Here is a 24,623-nt window from a genome sequence, read left to right as displayed (position 1 = left end):
CTGTGCCTTTCTATATCTTCCTGTCTTTTATCTAGCCCTCGTATAATGGCAGATGGCAGTAATTTTCTCTGCCAGATTTTGGATTTGAAAGCAGTGGGAGGCAGTTACTGGGTTTTTTTGCTGAGTAGTCTTGCATTATTTTAGAAGAGCTAAGAATTTAGGGTTTATAATGTAGAATCAACAGCTTTGGTAGTGAAAGAGTTTGTAGATATTTTGCATAAGGAAAAGACTTCACAGTTGAAGGCAGAAGTCAGAATTTTTTTTTTTTTTTTGTGCTAAATAGCCTGTAAGGGAATAAAAGAATGTTTCCTCTATTTGTATACAAAAGGTATACATACCTTCCCCCCCGACCCCATCGGAGGAAAACAGTAAAACCATGTAAAATCAGTATGCGCTTTAAGAGTCCTTTTGTGTCTCTGTCTCTCAAAACTTCAGGTCAAGTCCTCAAGGTGTGTTTATAGGCATACTACCTAGCCATTGCAAGAATAAGGATTTTACATTACTTTTTTCTGTGGATGTCCATAACGTTAGAAGAGCTGTAGTCTGAGTAGTGGAACTAAGAACTCACGTTATAGCCTCTCTAGAGGCTTTTTATAACAATGTATATTAAGATGATGATGGTTAAGCATTAATTTTCTCTCATTGAGTATATGGAAATTCTGGTGCGGAAGATGGTAACTTGCTTATATATCAAGCCACTGTTAAAGGTTGTGTAGAACTGAGTTATTTTGATAAGTGGTATGTTTCTTAGTGAGTTGCACCATACTTGGCTTTCATATTTAAGTTTTGTGAGCCATATATTATATAAAGAAAGATAGGAGAAATTTGTATACAATCACTGTAAAATGGCTTAAAAAAAAAAAGTTTAATTTTGGAAAAATAAATGTTACAGCCATGGTGCTGTCTTTTAAAAGCCCTGTCCTTGTGGGTTAAAAAAAGGTTACTTTTTAGAGTAACTTTGAAATAGAGTAAAGCTTAGTATTACATATTGGATCTTAACAGCTAAGCTTCTGATATCAGAAGCTAATGACTGAACAATTTTGTTAGAATGTACCCCAGTTTGTGTACTAGAAAGGAGCCTTTTCAGATTGCTAGATTCTTGAGGTCAAAGGATTTTTGAGGTTCTTGAGGAAGGAAGTGTTAGCACCTTTTTACTTGAAGAGGTGCAAGATTCTGATGGAGTTGGGAGCTGAACAAGGTCACATAGAAGGACTTGGGTAAACCTGGGAATTGAGCCCATTTTTAGGATCTCTACTGTAGAACCGTCCTTTCAAAAATTGTTGTTTCTCTGCAGTGAAACTTTGTTTAAAAAGTAAAGGGAGATATTCAGCAACACTTAAAATAAATGTTTTTCATTTCAAGAGGGTATTAGATATGAAGAATAAACATGATGACTAAAGAAAAACTTAATTAAATGCCCTTCTAAAGCTAATAAAAAGTGCTGAAGAATATAGGTTAAATACATGTTTCTTATTTCTTCAATGCTTGGATTTGGTATTTGCAATTATCCATGTCTGATTATGAATTAACAAATGGGAGGAACTAGAGGCATCAGTGCTATGGAGTCGCATGTTTCAGTAGCATATCATCTTATGTATTCTAAATGTAATGTGATTTAAATAATCACTTATGGGCATTAATCTTTTTGCCAAAAATATGAAGGTCAGTGGAAATTTAGTGGAGGTCATTTGTCACCATCTAACCTGAAAGAGCAGTACTGCAAATGCCAAATGCAGAATGTTTGGACTTTTAATAAATTGGTTCCTACTAAATTTTGTTAAATAAAGTTGGGGTTTTTTTTAAATAGCTTCTGTTAAGGTAAGGGGCTCTTTATTATGCTTAAGAACTGCTATTAGGTTTTAGTATTTAAAAGTACCCTTTGAAAATGCAGTTAAAGTACTTCTTTCTTCTGACCAGTTCAAAAGAGTAAGCTATTTCCTAATATCACTCAGACATCATTTCAATGACATGTCTTGTCTGCTTGCATATTAACTCAGATTGCAAAAGTTCACTGTAAATACACAATTACAAATATTGTTAATATACCTTTCAAATTTTTTGTTGCATCAATTGAAAATGATAAGAAGATGTAAACTTAAGTGTTTCTTTCTTTACTAGAGCACTTTCTTTCAAAGAGTGGAGGGGACTGCACTTTTATTCATCAGTTCATAGAATGTCAGAGTGAGTACAAGAGTGTTCATCACATTTGCTTTAAAAATGACAGAAAACCCAGTAAAGGTGGATGAAAAACAGAATTTGTCACTACTATTTAATATTTCTGTAGTAGCAGAAATTTTCTAGGCATAGAATTGTGGCATTGTGGTATTGAGCAGATGCCTGTAGTAGTAAGAGGGTATCTTTGCTCTTGCAGAGCGATGATCCACGTTGTCTCTTCTTAGCATTTTATCCATTATTGTCCTCTGACCAATAAAAGGGTGGTAATGTTGCCACACTATGTTTAAAACTGAGTGTAATTTTTCACCTGTTGTGAATTAAGAAGTTGAAAGCATAACACTGCCAGTTTAAGCAAACATCACAAGCAGCGGTAGGACAGAGATAAGGTAATGATGCCTTTTCTTCATTTCATGCATCTATAATTTGTCTGATAACGAAAGGTCTCACACATTCTTCAAGTTAGTTGTTACAAAGAACAAAAAGGAAAACAATACCTTAATTTTTCTGTGGAAAACTAAGAGATTCTTTTAAGAAAAATTGAACATAAATATGCAATACCAATCTTTAGAAAGATGTGTTATTCTGGAATGAGAAACATGTTTTTCAAAGCCAATGGCTTTTGAAAATGAGTAATAAAACAGCACAGTCTGCATATCTGTAATTAAAGAAAAACTTAAGATGTTAATATTTTTTGTCCACTGAGAGAAAAATATCATTAGGATGAAGAGAGAAAAGTGCTATTAAACTTCAACGAAAACTCCTTTGTAGCATAAATAATTATTTTTTTACTTTAGAGTTTACAGAAATTATGTACGTAAAGTTGAGCAGAGAGAAGTATTTGTGAGCAGAAATAAGACAGTATCTTTTTTCTGACATTATGCCCGTTGGACTCTTCTTTTCCCTTTTAAATTTCAAGAAGCAAGTGTAACAAACTTGTTTGACTTTACTCCTTGTGATAAGGGTTGCAGTGCTATAAACTGAATGACAGGATACTGCTAATGTTTGTCTAAGAAAATTTAAACTTTATTTATTTGAAAAATGTTTACGTTCAAAAGTGAATGACTGGTAGCTGTCTTCTGTCAGGCTGAAGTTTAAAATAATTTTAAATTTTGCAAAGATCTTGTAGGAATCCTGTTTATTCAGTACCTAAAAATGAACTAAAATTAAATGTTTGAGTAAAAATATTTTTTGTCTAGAGTGAAAACGAAGAGCACACTGAGTGATGTTCAAATGCAAATTGGTTGCCTGTTTTCATTGTTTGGATGTTAGCTTAACCTATTTTAGCAAAACCTGTATTAGTATCACCTCTACAAATTAAATGTGACCAGTCTTGTCACTACTGAGAAGTGAAAGCAATCCTCAGGATCTAGTAAAAGATTCTAACATGCAACTGGAGTAGTAATAAGAGAGTAAAATAAAGATCCATTTACTTATGTCTGTTGAGAGATTGAAAGCTAGATTAAAGGCACTGTAAGGCCTCGATCGCCTCATATTTGAAAGAATGAATACGAGTTCAAAGGGTTCGGTATTCTGCACTTTTTGCGACAGTATAAGTTTTTACTATCTAATCAAGAACAAAAAAGATTCCAAGTCAGCAGCTCATGTAGTTATTTCTGGACTGAAAGTTTGCCTTTCCCAAATTCAAATGTGTTTAGTCAGGCCCCACAAAATCGTGAGGTTAAAAAACTGCTAACTGTGGGATCTGTTATTTTCATTTTGTATGTAAGTGCTGCCCTTCAGTCCTCCTCCTGCTCTTTGCTCCCTGCAGCAGTGAGGGCTGGGATCTAGTGGGGAGAAAAATTATCGTTTCAGAGATCGCCAGGAACTGGAGTTTTAAGACATGCAGCAAATACTTAAGTGTAGAACAATATCATAAAGATTGGCAATATTGATAAATACATAGTTCATCCTATGATGCTATGCTTTTTTTGCCCAGAGGTTTAGGTATTGGGAAAGGAGCAGGTTTATTATTTAAAAAATAATAATATGATAAAAATCCCAGAAATAGGAGTCACTCATTGAAGTTGTGTTACGTAGGGTTTGCTGTTTTGTAATAGAAGCAGAGGAATTAAAACTATAGGATCTGCAAACCATAAGAGAAATCTAAAAAGAAAGGAGAATTGAGACAACCATGCAGTTTGTCTAGAAAAGAAAGTTCCGACTTGTGCTGGTACAGCGGGTACAGAATTTTTTTGGTGAGGGAGAAACAACAGGACACTAAAACCTTATTCAACTGCCTAACTTGGGTAGCATTGTTTGTAACATCCGGCTTCTCTAGGTTTTTAAAGATATTTTTTGTTTATTTAAGCAGAATACAGTGACGATATCATCCAGTAACCTGTCCTGATCTACAACGTCTGTAGAATGTTATGAAACCTTGCTGTGAATGATCTGGGAAGTCTCTTACTTTCGGATCATTACATCCAGTTGCTCATTTCATAACTTTTTTTTTTTAGTAACCACTGGTGAAAACCAGTGACATCAACAGCTAAAGTCATGGTGCTTCTTTTTGATTAGTACACAATATGAGTTGTTACCAAAAATGGTGACGATGTATAGACAAAAGAGAGATTTGGTGCCCTGCTAGCTTCCTATCTTTCGCTCCAATCTACCTCTTCTTTATTTGTGTCCTTATTTTTTGTTCCTCATTTCGTGATTTTTTGTGTTTATGATTTTAAATGCAAGTCAATTTTTGGCTTTTTTTTAATAAGGTGGGTTTTTTAAAATTTATCTATCTAAAATGGAGTAGTTTTTGGATAGATTGAATGGCTATTTTCAACTTTCCCATGACTTTATGACCTGCAGGTGGCAAGTGAAGTTAAAGCTGCTTCGTATCACTTTTTTCAGATGGTTTGAAATTTGTGTGTTGAGGGCCAGGTTTCCTTTCATTGGTCTTCCAAACTTCGAAGACTAATTTGATAAAAAACCATAAATGTATTGGGGGCATGTTACTTAAGTAATCATTGTAACGTTAACAGACCATAACTATTATATTACACATAGTGATAGGCAACCTAAATCTAAAAGGGAGTTCTTAAATTGAAAAGATAGGAAATGCTTAAAAACCTAAAGGAAAACTGCCTCTGAACTGCATTCATCGGCAAAAAGAAACATAGACTATCTCAAAGATGAACTGAAAGCTTAACTTCAAAACAGATTGTTTCAGTAAAAATTATTATTATGTATGATATGTATCAGTAACTCTTTGCTGTCTGTTAAATAGTGACTGGATAGCATGAAAGATGATAATTATTTGTGCCAGAACTTAAAGCTAGGATCCTCACCCTAATTTATATTTTGGTAGCCGAAAATGCACATCTTGATTCAAGTACAATGTGGATTGATTTAAAAAAAAAAATTATCAAGTTTATGAAGTTTTCTGAAATAGTAATATGAAAAGATGCAGAGATCTGAAAAAGGGAAGTTTTAAAGCTATAGGTACGTCTGCTTTTGCTTTCTGATTGTTTGGATTCTGCCACTTGTAGTGACTAGGGTGGTAACAGTGCAGAATAAGAGTCTGTATCATTCAATGACATCAACATCCCGTTTTCTGTTTATTAGCCAAATATACACAGGCACGCTGAAATAAACTACTTTTTGTTGGCTTTGAAATACACTAATGCTAGCATTCTTCAAACACAGAGAATGCTTACTTGTCTTGTAAGTTAGGAGAGATGTCAGCCGACAAGTGAGAAGTACCGGCTGTACCAGCTTCGAGTCGCACTGGGCAAGGGGACTTGTGTGTTACTGCTCAGGTTCTTTGCTGAAGAAATAGTGTCAAGAAGAAAACTTCTGTACAAATGTTGAAATTCATACTGGACATTAGAAAACAGTAAGCCACCATCGAAAAGAAAAAAAAAATTTAAGTCTGCAGATTTTTTTAGTCATAGGAATTGAGAATTCTTAAGTGTAAAGAGCTGCTGCAAAGGTTTCAGTTTGGAAAAATGTCTGGATCAAGACGACTAGTTTCTTCGTTTTGTACTATAATTATTCTGTTTTTAACAGTTACTGAGTTGTGAAAACTCCAAGATCCATCAACTCATAATGCTAAGTTTCCTTCTGTAAACTGATTCTAGAAGCCTGTTTTAAGCAAACAGTCCAGCACAGGTGAGGGGTTACCCCTTCAGATGAAGCAGTTGATAGCTACTTTGAGCGTATGGGTTTTGCATTCAGCTACTTTTTTCAGACATATGGGCAGAATTCCTCAGCTGTTTTCTTGCTGCCTTCTTCCCTACCCCTCTTCCAGCCTCAGTTGAGTCCTGGAATAATCACATATGAAGACTTTTGTTTAGCTTTGGTTTTGTTTTTAAATGGGAGAGGGCTCATGCTATCACTCAGTAACTTCACTTGTGGCGGCAGTAACCTGATTCCCTCTGCGGTGCCTTCCTCAGGCTAGGCACGGGGACTCTCTCCCGCTCTGACGAACTCGAGACTGTTCTGAACTCGGATGATGAGTGATCTCCTACAGTTGCTTGAGACCTGAAACCAATCCTGAAAATCCAGAGTGCTGTTCAGTGTATTTCTGAAGCAGTATTTGTAAAATGTTACAGGAATGCAGGACAATATCTGTAGATGACGGTAGATGGAGGGAATATCTCTCTAAGACTCGTTTGTCTGGCTGTGGGGGAGGGAGGGGGGACAGGACAAGCTTTTGGCTATGCAAACCCTTCTTCGGACCTCAGGGGTTTTTGTCTGAAAGCTTGTCCACTCTCTGGGGCTGAGAAAGTTATCTCCATGCAAATGTCCTGCCTCTGTCCTTAGATTGTCATGATTATAGCAACATGCCAGTGGAGAAGTACAGAGACTTCTTAATCTTCAGAGCTACTTGAAGCTGGAAATGCTGACTAAAGCTCGCCTTTTTTTTTTAAATTAAAAATTTGGAAAGAATTACTGTCATCCAGCTTCCTTAATCTGAACTCTCCTGTATGCGCTGTTCATCCAGTCTCTGTGTCTCAGCTCCCTGTTAACAGCGCGTGGGGTAACCAGCAAACTGGGTTCCCTGCCTGATGGTCAGGGGTCTGGCAGGGAGAGTGCGGAGCAGAGGCAGCTCCAAGCCTGGTGTTTCAGTGGGTGTTAACAGCTTTCAACATTGTCTAAATTGCAAGACCTACTGCATAGAAATTGATTATGTGATCTGTAAGATATGTGACCCTCGATAATTTTGCACGTTGGCATTGCTAGCCGGTTGTTAAGGAATTTGAAATAATGAAATCTCCTCCGAAAAAGAAATTAATTAATTAATGATTCAGTAGTTCTTTTAGTCTTTGATTAATCCAAACCTGTTCTTCCCTTGGTGTTACTGTTTGCCTTCCTGTCCTAGCTGGAGTTAGGATGAATTTAGCAATCTAGTCTTAAATTCCATGTTTTAGGTTTTTATGCACCTGACATACATGAATAGACATCCCTGTCGATGCTATATGTAAACTCAGTTTTTGTGAACCTGAACGTGATGCATGCACAACCTTCTGGAAGTTTGTGCAGGTCTGAAAGTTTTAAGCAAAGAAAGGCTGTTTCTGTGTACCTTTCACAGGCACTGTTAAAGCAGTTGTGATGTGGAGGTGGCTTCTCAATTGCTGTTTTACTGTGGCGTATTTCTAGATTTCTGCTGTGTCTGGTGGATATCTATTTCAGGCAACCAGTCTTAGAATTCCTTTTTTGATAACTATAACTTGAGAAATGAATTAATTATTTATTGCTCCCAGTTAGATTTTTAAAAAGTTCATAAAAATTAATTTTCCTAACTTCTCATTAGTGAACTGAAACATTAATAATGTAGGCTAATAAATTGTAGAAGAAATAATTATGCACTTTATCACAAAGTTCCGGTAGACTTGTGTGCTCTGTTTCATTATTCCATGCCAGGATAAAGTTTTTGTTCAAGCCCGAGTAGGAAGTAATTTTATCAGCTTTTAATTTGGTCATGGAATGTAGTCTACGTAGATGCGTGCAGGGAAAAGCTTGCTTAATTTGAGCTTGGAAAGTAACACTTATTTTGTTTGGCAGACAAGATCATAGATGAAGGACATCTAACCAAAGTGGAAGAAACAAAGCTTTTGAAAGGTTAGACTTCTGGATTATTTAACCATTTTTGAAGCATGTCTTTTATGTCACTTCAGTGCATGTTCTGTCTTAAACTAGTAGTTTGAGTTTTGTTGAATACTCACTTAAGAAAAAAAAAAATCCATGAAGGGGAGGTATATTGTTTACTGAACTCTGCTCCAAATACTATTGTAGGGTAAAAAGATTTAAAGGAAACAATTTTTTAAGATTGAGTGCATGAAATGCTAATCTCAGTTTTGAGTGAGTACTTACCTGAATGTGCATTTAAAAAAAAAAAAAAAAAAATTTGTAAATTGACTTAAATCTCTAATGCCTGCATAAATTTCAAACAGGTTTTTGCTTTTGTTACAGAACTAACTCGAAAGAATGTTTGGTCTCATTTTAAGTTTTAAAAGTGTATTTTAATTTGACTTTTTTCTAATTTACACCCTCATAACTTTAAAATAACTATTAACCTCCTAAACATGCCTTTTCCAAGTAAAACATAAATGTGCATCTCCAACTCTTTTCTCTTCTGTATAAAACAAGTGAAATACAAGGATCTAATTAGAAAACATTTATGTTGTCAAGGAACAGTCATCTTTATCTTGCAGTGCCAAAATCAGGAATGCTAGAAAGTGTGTGGATCGGTATTTCCTATGTGTCTAATAATGTAAGATTGGACTTGTAGGCTGACTCCACTTTTGTAGCTTTTATTAATGTCTAGACATACTAACTCATTTTTTTTTACCCTCTGTCCTTCTGCAAAGTGTTATGTTATTGAATAAATGTTAGCTTGTTAAAAGTTCTGGTATTTTAGAGACTTTTCCATTTATCTTCTCTTACCTTAATGTATGAAATTGCACCTTTAATTTGTTTCTGTACATGAGTAAGCTATAGACAACATGCCATATTTGGCAGAAGAATGCATACAATAACTGTAACGTTACACTTGCGTGCCAGTTATCTTGCAAAGCGGTGAGCTATTTTTAGTGTTTGTTAATATGTTCTAACTCATCAAGTAAGTATGGTGTCAACACATTTTAATATACTTCATCATTTTGGCTATATTTATTCGGCTCAGTTTTATTATGGGAAATAGGGACAACTGCTGTGAAATAATATAGTACAGGAAGGACTTTTGTGCTTATGACTCGGGTTCCAGAACAGGAAGCAGCTTAATAAACCATTTCTCCTTTTGGTTTCTCTGCTGTTTCAGATGTAGAAACGGATGCATCTTTCCTCTGGTGCCTAATCTTGCTCCTTGTTTCAGGGGGAGGAGAAGAGGAGGGAGGAAAAAGCTGGTGTACCCGAGGGTGGGTGGGAGGGGAGTATGGGAGGGAGGTGGGGGGAGAGAGAATTAATTCAGCGGTTGGAACTTGCGCTGTTCCTCCCGTTCCGCACAGAGCAAGAAAGCCGTGTTTCCATTTATGACCAGATATGGTAAAGTTAGTTGGATACAGATATTGCTCAGCTTAGGACTTCTGGATTGGCCACTAATATAAACGACATGGGTGAGGCTTTTAGGATATACTTTTCTTAATACTTTAAAAATAATGTATTACTGGGTTTAGTAATTATTACAGTTTTAATGGCAATCTTGTGGGCTTGATTCTATATGATACATGTAAAATGCTTTGTATTGTAACATCTTTAGATACTAGTTAAAAGCCTTATTCCTAAAAATAGGGAAGTACCCTTTTTGTTTTAGCAAAGAACCACCCCCAAACCTCAAGTTTTTAACGACTCCAGTCATTATGAGCTTTGAAGTCTGCTGAAGTCATATGAGATATGTTTGGAATAGCTGCCAGGTCCGAACCCCTAATGCGCTTTAAGTATGCGGGTGCTGTGCCCTTCTCCCTCTCCAGTGATTTCACTTACATTAAGATAGGAAGAGTCTTGCTCTTGATTAGCTACTTTGTACTTACTTCCTTCTATTTCATGTGCAAGTGGATGTTATTCTGGTACAGAGGAACATAAAACTTTTCATGTTAGATGAAGAAAACTTTTTTTTCCTATTAACCTCTCTGTGTTTTGTCATCTTGCTAATTTCCCAGTGTAAGTGCACAGGTTGTCTTCAGTTTCCACTTAACTTCTTTCATTTTGGGGGTGTTTGGTTCTGTTTGTTCTCTTGTTATTTGAAAAAACAATGCACTCAAGCGTTCTCATTACTCCTTTGTTATTTACATATTTTCATATACTAACCCTATTGGTATAACATACTTGATTTATTTATCTGTGCATCTTTCTTCCTGTGTCCTGGTACTTTTTTGTTGCCTCTGCAGTATCCATATGTGAATAAATTATTTGTGTTCACCATGCTTTTCTGCATGTATGGTAGAAGTAAAGTCTGTATACTGGGAATGTTGTAATGATGCGTTTTTATGTATATCTCTCTACCTGGAACTTGAGACTCAGAGGAAACCTCTATTAATCTGTGGGTGGGCAGCAATGCTGTCTAACCAAGACTCTGCATAGTCAGCCAAGAAAGACTTCGTTATGTCTGACCTCACCTGCACATTGGTGACATGGTTCCTTGTGGACAAACTTACTAGATTTGTCCACACCAGAGATGGTGTGCCTTTGTTTAATGATGGACCCATCAGAACTAAACTGGAATGGTTATTTTAAAAAATAAAAAAAATTAAAAAAAGATGACAGCCTCATAAAGTATTTAGAGTCTGAGTCAGGGATACTTCTGTGTGGGAAAAGGATGCACTAGTATAACTAAGTCCCCTCACCTTTTGAAAAATGTCTGGTCTCCATTAAAAATCTAGAACTGGTAAAAAAAGGCAAAACAAAACCAACTGTGTGGCTTCACTACACTGCATGTAATAATGTGGTGAGTTGTGTATGAACAGATATTTCATGAAGGTGTTTTTTGGTGGAAAGGACATAGACTGCCTTCTTTTAATACAATTTGAACTGAAAATTCTTTCTAGAAATTAGTGTATTAATTTATATTGCTGTGATTCTTTACTGGTTCATACCACACTTTTTTAACAGTACAGTATATACAAGAGTCATTGCTATTATTTTATTTGTCCAAAATACCAAAGCACAGTTTTGTTCTTAACAGCAGTTTCATTCTGACTTGTTACAGTATCTGCATTGTTCTAGTTTTCTTTTCTTATTTGTTCCCTGATTGAATCAGCTTTTGCAGAGAGTTCCAACTGGCAAGAATACAGCTTTAAAAAACGTTCAAGCTGTGCATGAGACAGCATTAGATGCTAGACTAGATTAATGAATTTAGTGATGCTGAATCCATTTTAGCCCCGACTTAGAAATAAATAAGCAACTACCAGGTTTTTAAGTGTTTCTTCAACTATGTTGTTTTCTGTCGACATTTAGCAATAGAAAGAGACTGAACAAAGCATTTACTGATTGTAGTTGACTTCCCTTCTCTCTTACAGAGAATCAAGCAAGAGTCAAAGAATCTGATTTGTCGGACACTCTTAGTCCAAGCAAGGAAAAAAGCAGCGACGACACTACAGGTAAGCGTTTAACTGAGGTTTCTGTAACATCTGATTAGTTTGCTCACGATTAAGTGATTTAGTTCATTTTCTAAAAGAGTGGAGAACGTGTGTATTATGCGGAGCCAGATACAAGCTTAGAGCAGTATTGTCTATTTTGCGACTTCATAATTAACTGTTGTAAAGTGAGAAGACGTAAAAGCTTCTCTTCGCTTAAAGAATGCGTATATGAAAACTGTCTGCAGTCTACCTGCTTTCTGAAAGGTGTGGGGGTTTTGGTTTTTTTTAGATGCCCAAATGGATGACCAAGATCTAAATGAACCTATTGCTAAAGTAGCTCTTCTAAAAGGTAAACAAATTTATTTTTGTAACTTTAGATGCATAATCTGTATATATCTCTTTATGTCTACCTGTTTTTTATCAAATACGCATTGAAGTAAAGTGCTGAAATTCGAATGTTTTAATCATGGTAGTACAGAAGAGTTGCATTGAAATATCAATAATGATACCTTTGGGTGATGTGATATAAAAGCATACTTCTGAGTGTTAGTATAGAAATAATTTGTGCTTAAAGCTAGTTTCTGCACTCACCAACACTGTTCTAGGAATGTACATGTTATAACTTTACTTAAAGTTGAGTAATACTTTCAGCATACACTTAAGTTAGGGCTAATAGCTGTGGGGAGGGAGGGATCCATCACTGACATATTTTAAGCATTGCCAAATTTTACTTGTATAGTTTCCATCACTGTCAGAAATGCTTCTGTTAGTTTGCACCTCATGGGTTAAAAAGAATGTCTAAAATCTCTTTTCTGGTTAACACACTCAAAATGTGAATTTCCTGTTGTAACTGTATTTAGATGATTGTTGAGCCTTAGCTTTGAGCTTCATAGCTATATAATTAATTTTTTTGCTGCTCTTTGCACTGAAGGAATGTACTTAAAACTTGATTAGCAAGCTAATATTTACATATTCATGAGCTGAAAAATTTTGTGGGGTATTAATTAGTTGTTACATTTAGCATACTGAAAGTTAATTTTATGCTTTATGTACAATTAGGCATTTCATAATATCTGTAAAATGATGCTTATGTTGGCATCACAAATAAAAAGAATGTCACAGTTCTTCATGGTTCAGAAAGACAGGAAACCATAATGAAATTTAGGAGACCCGTAAAAGAGCTTTTTTTCTGTAATTATTTACACTTTTCTAATTTTATGACAGAAGGACTTGCAAAAATTTTATGTATTATATATGTTTCCAAACAGCAAAACTAAATTGAGTTTGATATTTTCCAGTGGATATCAGTTCAGCAAAGCAGTTTAAAAAGGAGCATTTGAGATGCTGAGCATGTTCCATTTCGGTTTTGCTCTAATGTCTGCGATTAATAGCAAGTATAGTCAGTGACTTTCCTATGTTAGAAGGTAGAATCTGGTAATGTTGTTCGTAGTGATTATGATAGTCTTATTTTTGGTTATAAATTTGGTGTTGGCAGCAAGTTTTATTTTGGGGGGAAAAAAAATAATTGGTTGAGACGTATCATGTTCATTAAGTATCAGAACTTTAAGTCCAGAATGGGATGCACCATTAAAGAGTTTGTTTCCTGTGGGCAGTGTTGCATGCACAGAATTCACAGCCAGAACAACCCTTTGTATGTAAACAGTACAGTAGAGAAACTGAATTCAGCCAGATCACGTCAAAATTATTTTAATTCTAATTCTTATGGTTTTAAGATATACTTTGGTCTTGGCTAATTTCTCAGCTACATAAATTGAACTTTGTAATGAGTCTCAGAGTAGGCAACAGCTTAAAATACCTATATTATCATATGGGGAAAAAATGTCTCATGCCGCAGACTTGGCTTCTAAGCATATAACTTTTCTTGTACAATATATTAATAAATAAAAGTAGTTAGCTAAATATTTTGAACACCTATACACTTTTTAAAAAACCCAAGCAATCATGGTAGGTCCACTGATTCAGTGATTTTTCTACCTTTCTGGATTCTCAAAAAAAAAAAATAATCAGTGAGAGTGAATGCTCCCATGTAGCCAAGTGAAGACTACTCATAATTGGCTGGATTTCGTAGCTGGCTTCTGCAGACACATTGAAAGTCGTCCATGGACCCCTCAGGCTGAAAACCACTGATTCCTGAATTCTCCTTATCTGCAAGTGAAGTCTTCCTAAGTTCTGTCAGAACGGTTCGTTTAACAGCCCAGGACCAAGATAAGGCTGCTGTGAGCGTGCTGCTTCCTGGATTAGACCAGCCTCGTGTCACGGCAAGGGTCAGGTGTAGTTATACTTTCTCTGTCCAGGGTATCTTAAACTAGCAGGGAGGGTTAATTGAATTCTTAAAGGACTAAAATCAAGTTTTCTTGACACAAGCAGTCTTTTGCTAATGTGGACGTTCTCATTGCTTCATCAGTCTTTACCCAGTTGAAGATTTAAACCATATCCATTACTGAACTCTTAAGTGAATAAGCAGCAAAATACCTATTTGCATAGACCACTTTGCTATTGAACTGCATATTGTAATTAACTAAAATAATTGGAATAACTCTCTTTCTCTTGAGGCTATTTATGGGCATTCCTATTTTGCTCTCATGAAACCATTAAAAATATCTGTACAATGAATCATTGCCCTTGTAACTTTTATCAAGAGCCTGTAAACCCCCAGTTTTGTTTGAGGTTTTGTCAGAGAGCTACTTCATAGGCCTTTGCCCTAAAAAGGATCTTATTTGCCACAGAAAGACTTTCAAGTGGATTTGTTACGCAGCCATATAATTAAGGAAGAGTGAGAACATTTCTGATCCGGCAGCTCTTTGGAATGCGGAAAGGGCTGCTGGAAAAGGCAGCGTTCTTCTTTGTTTAACTGTTGGAATTTACAAAACAAAGTAATGGAACAAGAAAATGATGAGACTTTTAATTGCTGTCATTTCCTCCAAGTGTATTTTCCGTCAATAAATTTTGAGTGCATTCAGGATTTGTTTCAACTTTTTACAAGTCAGAATCTGGCAAAGAGGGGAAGGGGAAAAGCTGTCACAGATTAGTAGAACTGCTGCTGCCCCCCCCCCCCCCCGAGGTAAACGACTTTCTTAGCCATTAATAACAGTTCCCTGGACGCTTCCATTCAGACAGGCTGTTTGTGACTACTTATTGCAAAGTTAGAAACAGGTAAATGTTAAACAGATGGAAAGAAGCAATAAACGTCATTGGAAGGTTAGTTATCTTGTTCTTATCAACTTATATTTTCATAGTAACTACAAGACGGATCCGTAGAATCTTAATAAAAAGAGTTGTCCGTTGAGGGTTTGCTGAACAGTGGTAGTTTAGGTAAGAAATTTTGAAAATCGGCAGTGGTCTGTTGATTCAGAAAGTTTGGGAACCATTGTTTTATATTGCAATAGCCAAATACTTTATTTTAGATATATGATACAGTTTACTTTTCAGCTTCATAAGATCCACATAGAAAACACGGAGTTTTAATTGTTTATCTGACTTCACCCAAGTACTCTGAAAATAGTCCTCTGAATAACCTGAGAAATTCTGCAAAATTCTGAAAGTGAACTACTGTGAGACTTGGAGAAACACCAACCTGCTCACCAGGTTGCTTCCACAGGCCAGGCACATACAGATAAGGGATCAGTTGAGAGCACAGCCTGTGTGTGGTTCTATATCATCTCTGTTATCAAAACAAAAGTGTAAAGGCAAACATACAAGCAGAGCTCCATTAATATCTTCATGTTTGTAAATATTAATTTAATCTGAGCTTTGTTTTTCTTTTGGTTTTATTGAAATTTTATTTTATAGCTCCTAAAATTGCAAAATACTCCTTTACATGCACCATCATATTCTTTAATGACTTGGAAATAGTAATTTTTCCCCAAAAGTGACCCATGGGTTAGGCTCCTTTTCTTGGGCCAGATTGAAGGAGAAGAAGTTTTCACACGCTTTGGGAATGATTTGTACAGATCACATTAATTTTTTTAACAATTTTTAATCTACCAGTAGAGTTGATGTTAAGGAAGACCTCAGTGTGTGTGTAACAAAGTGGTGTTAATTAAGAACCTTTGTGGTAACATGGCAAGCAATGTGATCAGAGATGAAAATTTTCCATTAGCTAGAATAAATGAATGAGGGGTTTCAAACTGTTGTATTTGACTTTTCTTTTTTTTTGGCACCTTGTTGTAATTAATGATAGAATTCCTGAGAACAGTTAGTCCAATGCTGAATACTTCTGGAAATTGCTCAAATACTTTTTTAATTGCAGCCTTTTACATTGGTTCTCAAACCAGGTTTTTATGATGTGAATTTGCTTCTTGAGGGAACTAATTCTAAGCCTGATGATATTCAGTAGTTTTATTATTTATAAATAGAGCAATCCTACTCACTAAGGAATTTTTTTCAAAACTAGAGTTAGCACAAAAATGATGTTTGCTTTGAACTAAAAGACATTAAAGAAATTTTCAGTTTGGGTGAGACTGAAAAGGTGTTATTTTCTCGTGCTTATATTTCTTGGCTTTTGATTTAGAAGCACGTTGGGCATATGAAAATTCCCCTATTGCATTTGAGTAGGAAAGAGTTTTTGCCTTGATTGTGCCTTTGCTAAACTGATTATGTTGTCCCCTAAGTTGAGTTCCTCATCTCCTTTCAAGCAGTATTATCTTTTATGATGTGTGCTTTCATTGATTGGAAAATACTGTCCACCAGAAAGTTCATTTAGGGTGTCTGTTGTTGGGTTTGGGACACTGCTTCTTTATCAGGCATGGTTTGAGCATAATTTCTCAACTTCCTCATCCATTTCTTCTGAACAGTCTCATTAAGGAGGGTTGAAAGTCTAATTGCCCCAAGTCTTTATCCATGAGAAGCTAAGAACAAAACATGTTCAGTAAAGAGAAACTTGCATTTGAAACTCTAATAAGCTATAAAAGAAAGTCTTTGGATGAAATATGTAGTCCTCTTTGTTCTTTCTGCTCTCAAAATTTTGTTCTGAAAAAGTCTAAAAGCACATGTGTGCCCTCAGCTCTACTTGATCCCACCAATTCATTACTGTGAGAACAGGAAAAATATAGCCTCTTTTCTTAGAGGGGTACAGTATGAATACTTTAGCGTGATTTGATAAACAATTATTTTAATAAAACAGCAAAAAAATTTTTATAGTTAGTTTGTTGGTGACATATACAGTCAAATATGAATGTCAAAAGTATAATGACAAACTGAACTATAGCTTGTATTTATTTTTTTCTTATTAGTGAAAGGTCCAGACAACCAAAGCAATTTATCTTGTGGGGGTTTTATTCTAAGCAGTGTGCCTTTATCTGAAATCCGTATGGTCTATAGTGGTAGGTGTTCATCAACCAGTTAGGCGTGTAACACATCTGCCTTTTTGTTCTCCCTCTCCCATGATGTGCAGCTGGACTTCTGCACTGATTTCCCTCCTTTACCTTTCTCGCCGAACTGGCTTTACATACAGTTTTAGCCCTCTACCTATACAGTTTATTACGCACACAGTTTGTGCCTATTGAAAGATCTGTTTCTGCACAGACGCTACTTAAGGAAAATTTAGTGAATGAGAGTTTCCTGGATCCAGTTCCTGGCTTGGCAGATACCAGCAGGCTAGAGTGTTGTCTTCCTCTTGTTACTGCATTTAGTTTCTAGTGTGTGCCCATTAGAGGACACTGCTATTCGTTACAAATACTTATTTTTCCTCTTTTAAATTCCCCCAAAACTTCAGCTTTAAAAGTGTTTAATTTGTCTGCGACTGCAAGTCATCTCTTAGAAGCCCAAGAGGTATTTAATATGCTTTTTAGCTAACACAAAACCTGTGGGGAAGAGCAAATGTTTTTATTTAGAGTTTAAATAACATGCATAGATACCTGATTGTGTTAAAGATATACCTAATATTTTAAGACATAGTGAAAAAAATTTTAAGGGCAAAATTCAGCTTAGCATTCACTAGGCCACTGAATGAAGTAAGAAGGGTGGACTTCTCTTCATTTTCTTAATTTTGTTTTAGAAAATTTCCCTAAATTTTTCCTTTCCTTGTAGTTATGGCCCACCAAGGGAGAGGGGGAAGCCAAGCCTTGCATGGTAGCAAGCCGGTTGGCAGTAGCAAACCACTTAATAGGACCCCTTTGCATAACCTCTTGCAGCTGGCTGGCATCACCCAGCCCCAGCCCAGGGCTGGCTCTGTACGTGTGCTGGGACCTGCCGTCAGGAGCAGGGCTGTGGGAGCGTGGGCTCGGGAGGCAGGGGATGCAGGATCGTTGCTGGTAAGTGTGTGCTAGGAGAGAAGGTTAGGGTAGCTTCCCTTGAAAAATAGACAAGTTGTAAACGCAGGCAAGGATTGCCTTATGCTTGTTGTTCCTTCGTTTTTGTCAATCCAGGAATCCTCGCCAATCTATACAGTGTCTTTAAAAACTCTCTGATTCTTGTTTGCTTTTGTTTTATACTGCATGTTACATATAACGAATGTTTTAAAGTTTGCATATCTTTTCCTCCTTTAAAAAGTACATTAATATTTTTGCTAATATTTACCTAATCCAATTTTGAGTTTACTTTAACTAACTCCAGATGATTTGAATAAAAAGTCGCCGGTCATCACATGGCAGTGCAAATTAAACTGTTGTGCAAATTTATGATTTAAAGAAAATGTTCTTTTATCAGATGAATTGCAGGGTGCACAATCAGAGACTGAGGCTAAGCAAGAAATTCAGCAACTGCACAAGGAGCTGATTGAAGCCCAAGAGCTAGCTAGGACAAGTAAACAAAAATGCTTTGAACTTCAAGGTGAGACCCAGATCAACTTGGTTGTGTAGGGTATCCATTAAGATTGTATTTATCGGGTAGCCCTAAAAGGGGGTCCAGTTTGCTGACTGTTAGATAAATTTGTTTCATAGCATTCACGTGTCCTGCACAGGATATCAGAAACTTTTGCTTTTTTCTAAACTCTGTATACAGTCAGATTGAGCTCTGGCTTTTTGGTTCAAGATAGACCAACATCTTTTCATAGTATTGAATACATACTTAAAACTCCATATATTTCATCCTTATGAAATATATTCATCTACAGGTGTTCATTCATCTGTACTTCAGTCAGATAATGCGCATAATTTAATGTATTCAGTGGTAGATCTTCGTTTAGATCATCCCATCGGATATGTAGCTGTAACATTATCCTCAGCAAACTGTGGGTTGTTTTTGACAGAAATAGTATAGTCTGGTTTAGTTGCATATTGTTCAGTGTTCTTTATTGGGTATATTTACAGCTTTTTTTTTTTTCTCCTCCCACACCAGTTTGCATTTAGCACGTGGAGTTTTTGGATCAGGCAACAAACTATATTAATTTCAAATTAATTGTAATACTACCACAATAATGGAATGGTGTCTTAATATTAACTTTTTATTAAACTACTTACACAGTTACTAGCTTTGATAACTTACTGAAATAATATGATTGTTTTAATCTTTTCAGTTAAGGGGAAGTTGTGACTGAAATTAATTACAGAGCTGAAATACTTCTTACTAATAAAAACTTCTGGGCACATTTTCACTTTCATTTATAGCGCTATTGGAAGAAGAGAGAAAAGCATATCGAGTGCAAGTTGAAGAATCTAACAAGCAAATAAATGTTCTGCAAGGTAGGATTTTTTTTTTCCCACCCCACTCTTTTAGGGAAAATATATAGCTTTGGCTGTTTCCATGGCATCATAAGCACTAATAAAGGAAAATGTTAATTGAGTGTATGTTTTAAATCTGATTTCTTTCACCATATCCTTGAATTTTATTGTGAAATGTTTCTTGTCAATTCCTATGGTTTTCATCATAATTTAGAAAACGCAAAAGACGTAATCCGTAACAGACGCCTCTTCTGCTTCCTGTCTCTTCAGCCTTTCTCAGCTTTGAATGATTCAGGGGTTCTTACTGTGACTATTTTATCTTCAGAGCACTCAGGTCTTTTTTGTGCTACCCCATCTCTTCACTTCATTGGTGGAACGCTCTTAAATACATTTTAAATCAGTCCAGATCTGTATCCAACCTCAGAGCATGCAGTAAAATTTCTGCAACAGAGACACTGTCTATGCTTTTTGAAAAAAACAGTATGACCAGTCATGCTTTTTTTCAGCCCGAAATAATTATAGCAGAATGGAATCCCATGATTTACGTAACTTCTGTGTCATGTATTCTCTATCACGTTAACTTGTCAGCCTGTGCATGTGAGTAAGCATATTGGTCAAGAGGCTGTCCAGCCTTAAAATCGATAAGGGTTGCATTATGACTCTTCCTTAGAGCAAGCATTAGTTTGAACATCTACTCAGCCATTGATTGTTATGAACTTGTAGGAGCTTCATACCTTGGTATCTTTGTCAGTATATCATTTGGTTTGGACCTAAAAACGGTTGGAAGGCAGATGAGCAGGCAGGCAGATGGACTGACAATCCTCACTGTCTTCGGAAATCAAAATAGCTCTAGCAAATTACTTTGAGTGGTAGTTTGTTGTGGAATGTGGTACTTGTCATATACCAGTTACACTGAGAAGCTTATATAATAGCACTGTTTTATATGAATGTCAGCAAAGAATATTTACGTTTTTTGCCATTGCACCTGTAAGAAGGATGAGCTTACATAATACTCATCTTCAGAACAAGAGGAGCAATTTAATTTTGAATCTTGTCCTGCAATTAATGAAAATTCTCCAAGTAAAAAAATACTGTAGGAAAAGTTAGAAATTAGGATTTGATAGTTACTTCTATGCAGAAAAAAGAAATATTTTTTTTTTCCTCCCAAAAAAAGAGAATCAAAGTAGAAGTTTGACAGAGCCAAACTTAACTGCAAGATGCCTCTTTGTCAGTTCAGTACTTTTTTTGTCCCCTGAACCCTGCTCAAGTGAGGTCTTGCTTGTTTCCTCCTCTTCTCTCTCCATAGTAGTTCAAAACATCCTGATGTTTGCTGTATGGCTTGCTGCTTCCCAAACTTTTAGGGTGTGACACATCTCAACTTGGGAAAAATTGTCAGGATGTCAGGATTCTCTCTTGGCAGCCTCTATAAACTGTAGTGGAGAAAAAAAAATCCTGGCAGCTTCGTGCAGTAACATTTCTTAAAGTATTTTCGTGGAATTAATGTTTTAGGCCAGCCAGTGCTACATGGCTTCATATATTTGTCACAGAGAAGAGAAGGTGCCACAGAAACAACTGAAATCCTGTCTCTCCATGTGAAGTTCTTTAGATGAACAGATAGGTAAAGCAAGGAAATTCAAGTAACTTGTCATTACTTATTGAAGTGAAGCATTCAGTTTAGATGAGGTAATGGCTTACATAAAAGATGTAATGGAAGTTTTCTTTCTAATTGCCCTTTCAAATTATATCCAGTGCTTCAGAAAACATTCCAATATTCTTGGTAGTAATTTTTCTGTGTAAGTTATTTCTACAACTCCACCAAACTTTAGAAACACTTGTATGTGTGTGGATTTTCAGTCATACCGTGCTTGTTTTCACGCCTGAAAATTTAAAGGGAGAGTTGTTCATCAACAATGCAGACAGAAGGAAAAATACAAATTTATTTGAAATACTGCCATTACTGAGAAGCAGGGATTTAGCTTGGCTTGATAGAAAATAGTATCAGGAAGATATGGTTTGAAAGATCACTCCTTTGGTCATTAATGGACACTTGCTGTGTTAGCAAGTCGTAATTCTTCGTATTTTAGAAACGTGGTTTCCTAGCGTATTGGTTTGGTAGGTTCAAGGCTTCTAATGTAAGGATACATGGAAAGGCAATTGTTAATGTGTAAGGTGGTGTATTACTGTCAGGCTGTTCTCATCTACTACTTTGCTATTCTGTTAGTATAACTCTCTAGAAACTATTTCCAAACAAATGAGGTGGTAGTAAGCCTCATGTTGCTCACATATATTTAAAAATCCATCATGCTGCAAATGTCTTTGTTATGGAACAGATGGACTGTTTCCTCTTGTACAGGACTGCTGTGAAATCTAACTTACTGTTGTCTAGAATAGCTCTTATGTATTACAATATATAATAACTATCATGTTTTGTCCCATACTGTCTTTTTCCTGCAGAGTGTGGAATTTGGGTAATTCATAGCTTCTTTAGTTTATCTAATGAGCTACATGTCTTGCTGGAGCCTGTTTAGAGGAGGGGAAAAAAAGTGCATTCTTCTTCACTGTACATCAACTGACAGCAAAGTTTCTAGATTGTACCTGTATATGAATTCTACTTATATTACGGTCTATGCAGCTGCTGAAAAACATCAAGTATAGTTGTAATGAAAGTGCAAGTCTCTCTTGAGTAGTTTTTATGCTCTATCAGTTTACAGCACAACTCACATACTCTGTGTCATCTTCTGTAATGGATTGAGAGAACAAAAATAAATACGAGAAATCTATGAAGGTTGCTCAGCCTTGGTTATCTTCCCCATGCTTTCCACTGTCCTTTTTTGCCCTTTGCTTCTGAAACCTATACCTCTAAATGTGTAATTCTGGCTCTCTACAGTATCGCATATTAGGTTTTCAAGTGATGTTAAGAACTTTGCACTTTTCTCACAGCAGTTCTTCATTAATTTAGTAATTGCTTTTTTCCATGTTAAAAATCAATGAAATACATGTGAACTCTGATATGTGTTCTTTAAAAAGCAAAACAGAAACACTGAGCAAATTAAACACTTTCCTTCCATGAGTCAGGGTTTTAACTATAATTTTGTTCTGCTTTCTTTCATGCTTCCCTTTCCTCTGTATTGTACTTTTTTTTTTTCCAACTGTTTGCACTGGATTCTATTTGCATGTGTGTTTATTAAAAATAGGTGTGCTCAGAGAAGAGATATGTTTAGTAATGAAACAGTTTTGAATAGGAATAATTTGTAAGATTTGCTTCGTGCAGAAATGTAAAATAACCTAGCGTGTATGTGACTGCTGCACATTTACAGTAAACTGCAAATGCTAAAGGACTTCTTATAGTTCAGTATATTCGGTGCAGCTGTCCCTTTCAATTCAAAATTAATCTTGTGCTTTGAAAAATGCTTTTTGCAAAGAAGTAATTTTTATTTCCTTTACTACATGTTGAGACTGGAGTAGAAATTAGACTCTGTGCCTCAAATATTTATAGACATCACAAGTTAACTGCTGAACAGGCAAACATTTCCAGTGTAGCTTTGCAACTGTTTGGCTTGTCACAGCAGCTTTCTTGTTTTTCCTCTTGTCCCCAAACCCTGCAGTGTCCTTGTTCTGTAATACTTGTTTTGCGTACAGTGAAGCTGGATCTAAATCTTGGTTCAGATTTTGGAGAGTTGCTTTAGTATCACACGCATAACACAACCCTCTCTAAGAAAGCTTTTTCTAATCTTAATTCTTGTTTCTTTTGACTCTCTGTAATACGTGACCCCACATACATGTCTCTTTAAGGGTACAGCATTTGGCAAGATTAATGTCTTTTTCAATTGCATTAGGATTCTTTAGTCCTATTAAACATCAACAAGTTGAGAAAGGGAGTTGTGGTTTAGATTTTCTGTAAATACAGTTTTTTAAAATACTAACATTAACGTATGCTTTCCAGCTCAGTTGCGAAGATTACAAGAAGATATTGAGAATCTTCGTGAGGAAAAGGAGAATGAAATTTCAAGCACTCGGAATGAACTAGTGAGTGCTCAAAATGAGATTCTGTCACTTCAACAAGTAGCAGAAAAGGCAGCATCAGAACGAGATACAGATATTTCTGCATTGCAAGATGAGTTGCAAACAGTACGAGCGGAACTTGAACGGTGGCGGAAAGATGCCTCGGATTATGAAAAAGAAATTGTCAGTCTGCAAGCCAATTTTCAGCTCAGATGTCAGCAGTGTGAGGATCAGCAGAAGGAAGAGGCTACGCGCTTAAAAGGTACTTGTTTAAAAGGATGTCACAGACCAGTGCGAGCAGTAGTATCCTTCTCAATCTGATGAATGTCAGTTATTCAAATCAATATTTGTCTATCTGTCTCTCTGTAGTCATTTACTATGTGTATATATACACATATGTGCATATTTATTTATGTGCATCGAGGCTTGTAGTGTTACAAAAGCTGTTTTGTATACTTCATTAAATAGTAATTGTCAATTTTGCCTAAATTAGCTTAGGTACCCTTTGATATCAAAAGTAGACCAAGTATAATTCCACTTAGAAAGGATGGAAAACTTGTACTGTTTGAGGATTGATACTGCCACAGACTTCCAAAAGGACCTGTGTAACTTCTGTATAATTTAAGCCCATAAATGGGTAGCTTGTGACCTTTTAATTTTTCTAGCAAAGCTTCACTTGAGACAAATAACTGTATTTTTATGGCTTAAAACTGTTGATGCCATCTCATTTTTAACATAAAATTGTTAAAATACATTTTAAATTAAAGCTTTATTCTGGACACATGATGTAGAGATATACAAATACGTTGTGCTGAGCCAGCATAGGGCTTCTTTTAGGCTCATTCATTTGCGTTTCACTTCACCTGTAACGCACCCACATCTCGTGAGGACTGGTTGAGAGCCACTTCTCCAGGCCTATAGCTTCAGGTCTCGGAGAATCTGCTAATAGAGTTCAAAAGCTCATGCTGAAACTTCATACATGCCGAAGAGAAACCGGCATGTGTAAAATATGCTTTAAATTCTGAATCAGTTAATCTTTGTGAAGTTGCCAGAGAAGCCTTTTTCCAGTTCAGACTCCAGTCTCTGTCATTGTATTACTAAGACATGTGTAACATTGATTTTTATTTATTTTACCAGGGACTGATTTATTTCAAAGGTCTCTTTTTCACCCTTTAGTTATTGCTTTAAATGTTCTGTTCGATGTAGCAGAGGCATGGTATCTAGTGATTCTAGTTGTTCGCTATTTTCAAGTCTGGGAAATTATTTTCTTCAAATATACTTTTCTGTCACTGTTTCTAAAATACTAGAGGAGACC

The 24,623-nt window shown here is 36.0% G+C and overlaps 1 protein-coding gene across 33 annotated transcripts in view; it reads left to right on the top strand.

The window, feature by feature from the left end:
• SLMAP (sarcolemma associated protein) overlaps positions 1–24,623 on the top strand; it is an 89,507-nt gene that overhangs the window by 54,207 nt on the left and 10,677 nt on the right. For 12 of the 33 annotated variants that reach the window (XM_072876318.1, XM_072876321.1, XM_072876323.1 and 9 more), the window contains 7 exons: positions 2,119–2,181; positions 8,179–8,235; positions 11,628–11,708; positions 11,977–12,036; positions 18,354–18,476; positions 19,253–19,327; positions 23,250–23,570. In XM_072876318.1, coding sequence (XP_072732419.1) covers positions 2,119–2,181; positions 8,179–8,235; positions 11,628–11,708; positions 11,977–12,036; positions 18,354–18,476; positions 19,253–19,327; positions 23,250–23,570 — 780 coding nt within the window. Of the gene's footprint in view, positions 1–2,118; positions 2,182–8,178; positions 8,236–9,578; positions 9,729–11,627; positions 11,709–11,976; positions 12,037–18,353; positions 18,477–19,252; positions 19,328–23,249; positions 23,571–24,623 lie in introns of those variants that run through there. The other 21 variants (XM_072876328.1, XM_072876329.1, XM_072876336.1 and 18 more) reach the window with 5 other exon arrangements.

The sequence above is a fragment of the Ciconia boyciana genome, chromosome 11, assembly GCF_034638445.1.
Source record: "Ciconia boyciana chromosome 11, ASM3463844v1, whole genome shotgun sequence".
In the NCBI taxonomy this organism is placed as follows: Eukaryota; Metazoa; Chordata; class Aves; order Ciconiiformes; family Ciconiidae; genus Ciconia; species Ciconia boyciana.
Note: the sequence above shows the minus strand (reverse complement) of the source record. Positions and strands in the feature narration are given on the sequence as shown.